Below are 7500 nucleotides of genomic sequence, written 5' to 3'. Positions count from 1 at the left end.
ATGTATGTGTGATGTATGTATGTGTGATGTATGTAGGCCTATGTGTGATGTATGTATGTGTGATGTATGTATGTGTGATGTATGTATGTGTGATGTCTGTATGTGTGATGTCTGTATGTGTGATGTATGTATGTGTGATGTATGTGTGCGCGATGTATGTATGTGTGATGTATGTATGTGTGATGTATGTGTGCGCGATGTATGTATGTCTGATGTATGTATGTGTGATGTATGTATGTGTGATGTATGTATGTGTGATGTATGTGTGCGCGATGTATGTATGTGTGATGTATGTGTGATGTATGTATGTATGTGGTGTATGTATGTGTGATGTATGTATGTGTGATGTATGTGTGCGCGATGTATGTGTGTGCGATGTATGTCTGTGATGTATGTATGTGTGATGTATGTGTGTGTGATGTATGTGTGTGTGATGTATGTGTGTGTGATGTATGTATGTGTTATGTATGTGTGTGTGATGTATGTGTGTGATGTATGTGTGTGTGATGTATGTGTGTGTGATGTGTGTGTGTGATGTATGTGTGTGATGTATGTGTGTGTGATGTATGTGTGTGTGATGTATGTGTGTGTGATGTATGTGTGTGATGTATGTGTGTGTGATGTATGTGTGTGTGATGTATGTGTGTGTGATGTATGTGTGTGTGATGTATGTGTGTGATGTATGTACGTGTGATGTATGTATGTGTGATGTATGTCTGTGATGTATGTATGTGTGATGTATGTATGTGTGATGTATGTCTGTGATGTATGTATGTGTGTATGTCTGTACCCTCAAACTGAAAGACAGATATTGTGGACATTTTAAACTTTTGAACTTTTATTAAATTGGTTTAAACATTCAGTTCAAATTTTTTTTTTTTTTTTTTTTAATTAAACTTTATCATTTTAAATACTATATATACATTTAACACTGACAATTTAAAACTCCATCTTCTCCTAAATGATTTACTGTATAGTTATGAAATTCAGTGTATATATTCTGAGGTGCAGTGTTCACAGAAACAAATAGAGACATATGCAGAAATTTTTAATTTTTAAATGTTTATTTAAAACTTTTAATATTCATTTAAGAATGATCACTGTATGATCCCGCGTAGTGGGTCATACAAAAGTGTGCACATCGTTTTTTCGGTTCATACTTGCATGAACCAAAAAATAATTGCGGTCAAATCTTATAATTAAATTTATATGCATACTTTAACAATACATAACTGAATTTATTTTGTTTAGCTTTAAATATGCCTGTAGTATTGTTTGTGTAAACTTCATTGATACTTATGTCGCGTAAGACTGCGAACATTCATTCACTATTATTTGAATCAGGTGATTTTTGGTAAATGACGTCATTTCCTCTAGCTGCTGTGCATTTTAACGGATCATTTAATTATATTGGAAGGAATTGTCCTATTCGTGTTTAGTTTATATTTTATGAAAGTGAACGAAGGGAACGTGTCTGACATTTATGCTGTCGGTGGAACCGTTTAATTTTCGCCAACAGCTGTTGAACATCGCACACAAGTATGTTACAGGCGTGAAGTTTCCTACATGATTTCTTTGGCCAACGACCGATTCTCATGTCATGATTAGCGAAGAGGGTTTTTTTTTTTTTTTTTTTTTTTAAATCAACGCGTATAGATCCATATGTCTACTCTACTATAGCATTTTCCATTAATTTATCGTATACATTTTTTATAGCTTTCACGTGTGTTTTCTTCAAAATATCTGAATATGATTGCCAGAATAATCCGGCTTGTTGCACTAAAGTAGTGCGAGTCGGGGAGGGGGGGGGGGGTAGTAGGCGTGGCTTAATCTTTTTGGGTTCATCGAGATATGAAAGAAAACAAAACAAGCACCTCTGGACCAATCAGATCATGGGCGGATCCAAGGGGGGGGGGGGACCAGGGGGACGCGTCCCCCCAAAAAATTGTTCAAGTGCCCTCAAAATGTCCAAGTGCCCTTTTTGTTTGTAGAATTTTTTTTTTTTTAAGTAAACAATAATTATATTGTAAATAAATGAAATCAAGATTTTCGTGTACATGCGCAAGCTTGCAGATATGTGTCTGTGTTATTGAGTCTCAATGGGGCCCCATTGAGGTTCTAACGCGAGTGACGCCAATTTACTTCATTATTGCTAGTATATTATGACGTAGAACTGTAGGAATTCATATTAATTGTAAATATCAAAACTTGTAGTAAGGTGCCCTTTCCTGGATCCGCCCATGCAGATTGCCGTAAAGTGTATAGACACAAAGAAACTTTAATTATTTAACATTGAATCTTCTTCTATAGTGTTTATCGAATAGGTAGTATTATTATCTGAGGTAGTGTTCACAAGCAAATAGAAAGATGGTGTTTTAATTTTTATTTTTGTATTAAATTTTTAAAATTTAAATAGAAATTTGACATTGGAGATTTTCAAAAATTCTTATAGTTAACAACATAATATTCCAAGGTGTTCTTTACTAATTAATAAATTACATGTATCTACTATTGAAGAAAATGAAATCTTAGACAGCAGACCTCTATAGCCAATATGCTTCTTGTCTTGTGTTTCTTCCAGCTGAGGAGTCAATGTCGTTGTTGGCGCTAGCATGTTGTATTTTCACTTTGATTGGTATTGCGCACCACTCTTGGAAACGAAACCGAAAGTCCCTCCTTGTGTTGACTGGATTCATACTATTATCTGGTAAGATCTGAGTTCGATAGTCCGCTATCAGTATCCTGTTTATATGTGACAATATGGCAAGAGAGCTCTTGGTGTGAAAAACTGCATATATATATATATATATATATATATATATATATATATATATATATATATATATATATATATATATATGTTTTTCAACAAAGAAATATAAAGGTCGTAAAATATTTACATACAATGACAAACCAGGCTAAAACCTAATTGAAGCGATCAACAAGCAGAACCTTTATGTAGAGAATTTCAGCAATTCATCTACAAAAATATATACCACTCGTATACATTCCGTTCCAGGCGACACCCAAAAACATTAAGTCTGTGCGTCGGCGATATACAAGTGACAGTCTTTTGTCACAGCAAACGTCCTCTAATACTAGATGTCAGAATTACACAAATGTTTGTCACACAATAACAGACGATTGTTACACAAACCAATGTGCTATCGTTACAATTCCCAAACCAAAAAACCCCACAAAAAAGCACACAAAATAACCCCACACAACACAAAAAGACGTCGGCTATTCCGTGTGAAAATAAGCTATATGATGGTCAACATCAATGTGAAATTATAAAATTATTACTACAAATAATCAATGAAAGAGTCACATTTGTGAAAGACACAATGAAGCATATTGTCATTAAATACCAAACAATAAAATGTTGAAAAATACGAAAATAAACACTGTGGTCAGGACATGGACACTGTGTATGGAGCTGTTGTATACAAAGATCAAAACAACATTCCTAAAATACAGAAATACACGCTGAGGTCAGGACATGAACACTGTGTATGGAGCTGTTGTAAACAAAGATCAAAACAACATTCCTAAAATACAGAAATAAACGCTGTGGTCAGGACATGGACACTGTGTATGGAGCTGTTGTAAACAAAGATCAAAACAACATTCCTAAAATACAGAAATAAACGCTGTGGTCAGGACATGGACACTGTGTATGGAGCTGTTGTAAACAAAGATCAAAACAACATTCCTAAAATACAGAAATAAACGCTGTGGTCAGGACATGGACACTGTGTATGGAGCTGTTGTAAACAAAGATCAAAACAACATTCCTAAAATACAATCTTCGAAAGGGCGAAAAACAAAACCTATTTTAAAACATTCTCACAGATGCATACAATACTTGTTTTAAAACATTCTCACAGATGCATACAATACTTGTTTTAAAACATTCTCACAGATGCATACAATACTTGTTTTAAACATTCTCACAGATGCATACAATACTTGTTTTAAAATGTCCAAGAGATACGGAAACTATTTTTATTCGCCTCTCACAATCACGTTCGGTTGTTTTGTTTACCGACACCACTCGAGCACATTCATTTATTAATCAAGTCAAACATTTGGTGATTCTGACATATAGCTTTGGAGCAGAAATCTGCTACATTTCCCCATTAGTATGAAGGCATCTTTTATATGCACCATTCCACAGACAGGACATCACATACCACATATTTTCATATACCAGTCGTGGTGCACTGGCTAGAGGGAGACATAGCCCAATGGGCCCACAGAGTGGAATCGATCCTAGACCGACCGCGCATCAGGCGGGTGTTTTATCACTGGGCACTCCCTGCACACTCAAGAAACCCCATGCTAATGTTGTCAGCCCCGCACCACGATGCGCAATGGTACACGCAGGGATTATCGACATGTATAAAATAAATAAAGTGTAACTATTTTAACTTTCTAATTCCAGGGGTGTTTGCCCTACTCACGGTCATCCTGTTTGGAGTCAAGCATCCACAATATCTGAGTTGGTCGTTCAAACTGGATTGTGCCTCGGCAGCCATTTTGCTGCTTTCTGCGGGAATCTGTCTGTCCGGTATTGGACAGGACCAGTATGAGATGCTCTCATAGAAACCGATTTAATAACGATTTGTGGACAGAAGCGATTTATCGCCAGGGAAGTGATCTGTGCATTCGCTATGAAGCGATTTATTGATCCACATAAAATATGTGTGTGCGTGAATGTACCTACATGTGCCTGTGTATATTTGTGTGCGTGTATGTATGTGCGCGAGTGTGCGTGCGTATAATACCAACATCTTCCTTCTCTTCATTAACATGATCATCACGACCATCATCATCATCCACATTTAAATCATAAATCAATAATTAATCGGTATTATAAGGCAGACAGTTTTCGCCCTGGCTGTGATATATCGGGGAATTCGCACACCGAGGTCGGTACACTAAATGACTTCCTTTCCTAATTAGTCCGCCCAGTTTATGAAATGTCCCACCCCAAATTTCAACAACATTTATTCATTTAACTTTCATGAAGATACTTCCCACATGTCTGTCTCGCTTTTCATCCATCCGTCCGTTCGTCCGTTCGTCAATCTATCTGTATTTTACTGTATGTCTGTCTGACTATCTATCCATATATCGGTTTAGCTCTGTCAAGCTACCTACACCTCTATCAATATAAAGAGAGACACACACACACACACACACACACACACACAGGCGCGCGTGCACACACACAGACACACACACAGGCGCGCGTGCACACACACACACACACACACAGGCGCGCGTGCACACACACACACAGGCGCGCGTGCACACACACACACACACAGAGGCGCGCGTGCACACACACAAACACAGGCGCGCCTGCACACACACACAGGCGCGCGTGCACACACACACATACACACACAAACGCATATACACACACAGGCGCGCGCGCACACACACACACATACACACACAGGCGCACACACAAACACACGCATACACGCATACATACATACACACATACGCACACACGCACACAAACACACACAGGCGCGCACACAAACACACACGCATTCACACGCTCACACATACGTACGTACGCGCACGCGCACGCGCACGCACACGCACACACACACACGCACACAGTAGAGAGTATATCATATAGCATTGTATAGCAGGGATGTTAGTTTTGTTACTCGCCAGCCAACGTGTTCAGTGTCAATATATGACGAGTTTCTGGGTTGGACGTTTCCATTCACTAGTGCCGAGGGAGTTATCTTTCTTGTCGCCGGTGTAAATGGAATGCAAGTCCGTAGGAACAGTTGTCCGCCCGGACTTAATCTCCTAGGAATGCATGTCCTAGGTCTAATATACCTAGGAATGCAAGTCCTAGGACTTACGTTCCTCAGGAATACTGGTCTGACTGCCAGGATACCAAGTCCGGGCCGGACTTGCATTCCTGGACAATCAACATTTAAGTCCGGTAGTACACATACAAATTAAATTATAATGTAAACAAAACGAAAAGCAGTTTCCTTTCTGGTTTATTTAATTAAAGGGAAATTCCCGAGTTTGCTGCATTGTAAGATGTTTCCTACTAATAAAATGTTTCTATGATTAAACTTACATATTAAATACATTTTCTTGTTTAGAATATCTGTTTCTGTATATTCAATGTGTTTCTGGTCGTCTTAATATTTGTAATAAGCCCAAACTTGATTTTGTTACGAAAAAAATATATTTTAGGAAATAAAATGACATTTAACCTAGTACAAATATTAGAACGATCAGAAAAATATATTTGATATGTAATTACAATCGTTAAAAAGACTCTGTTAGTCGATAACATCTTAAAACTTGCAGCAAACTCAGGAATGTCCCTTTAACTTAGGATACTGGCGCCTGTCTTTATTTAAATATTTTCTATTTATTGCAATATTTTCCATTTATTTCATTTGCAAAAGTATGTACACATTTTGCTGACCTTATTAAATGAGTAGAACCAAGGCCTGTATTCATTGCGTGTTGTTTTAACTAAACATTTAAACTCGAAAAGATTTTCCATAATCTGAAGCATGTATTAGTACTCGCAAATAAGTATAACTTGCCCATATGATATACCAACACAGTTATCTGTTAGACATCATGTACTGGTATTTGATAATAATATTAATAATAATTCAACTATAAACATGTGATATTTGCGTTATATAAATTATCTTGTTATTATATAATTTTAAATTTGTGCCTTGTTGTCATTAATGTTGCAGATACGTGTACATAGGGTGTGGGGTGGGGTGGCGTAGTCTAAACACCCCTCTTCAAAGCAAATTTCTACTTACCACAGTCTAGACCCCCCCCCCCCCCCCCCCCCCCTCTGCATAACTTACTGAACGTGTGCCTACTTTGTCAATTTGGCTCATTTTCAAATATTAATTTGGTCTAACATATGACATATCAGACTCTGGACTCTGATATCTTAGTCCCAATCAACCATACCATCGATACAAAAATATGTTAAATGGTTTTTATTACAGTTTATCAATTAATAGAAATATCAATGACTAAGAGTGGGTTTTAGCAGCTCAATGGGCCACTACACCGACTAAAACAAAACAGTAACTCCTCAACAATTATCATACTGTCAATAACATGCACACACAATTTACAAAGATACTTTTAAACAGACTAACTACTCATGACACTTTTACACTTGACAGTTTTCGTTACAATAGATATTCAGGTTCCCTTTTTGGGAGAAGGGGTGGGGGGGGGGGGGGGGGGGCAGGCTGATTTTTATTGCCCGAATGAAAAGAAAATGTCCGAATCTGGAACACAACGTATATTTATATTCGCATTACTACGAAGACGCCATATAGGATTCCAAACAAATCAGTCTGCATTTTTACATGGATTACAACTAATATTGTGAGTAGAATGATGTAAAAACAAATTGTGAAGATTTCAGGCTAGCTCATTTTGCCCGATCGTGTCCAGTGATAATTA

General features: G+C 37.4%; 1 protein-coding gene across 1 annotated transcript in view; it reads left to right on the top strand.

Annotated features, from left to right (window-relative positions):
* The window catches only part of LOC121386888, a 14001-nt gene extending 8724 nt beyond the window's left edge, over positions 1-5277 (top strand). The window contains exons 3-4 of the mRNA XM_041517920.1: positions 2582-2707; positions 4448-5277. Of these exons, the coding sequence (XP_041373854.1) occupies positions 2582-2707; positions 4448-4608 (287 nt within the window). The 3' untranslated portion in view covers positions 4609-5277. The remainder of the gene's footprint in view (positions 1-2581; positions 2708-4447) is intronic.
* Positions 5278-7500: the final 2223 nt, after the last annotated feature.

Source organism: Gigantopelta aegis, chromosome 12 (genome assembly GCF_016097555.1).
Source record: "Gigantopelta aegis isolate Gae_Host chromosome 12, Gae_host_genome, whole genome shotgun sequence".
NCBI lineage: Eukaryota > Metazoa > Mollusca > Gastropoda > Neomphalida > Peltospiridae > Gigantopelta > Gigantopelta aegis.
This window is presented reverse-complemented; position numbering and strand designations above follow the sequence as displayed.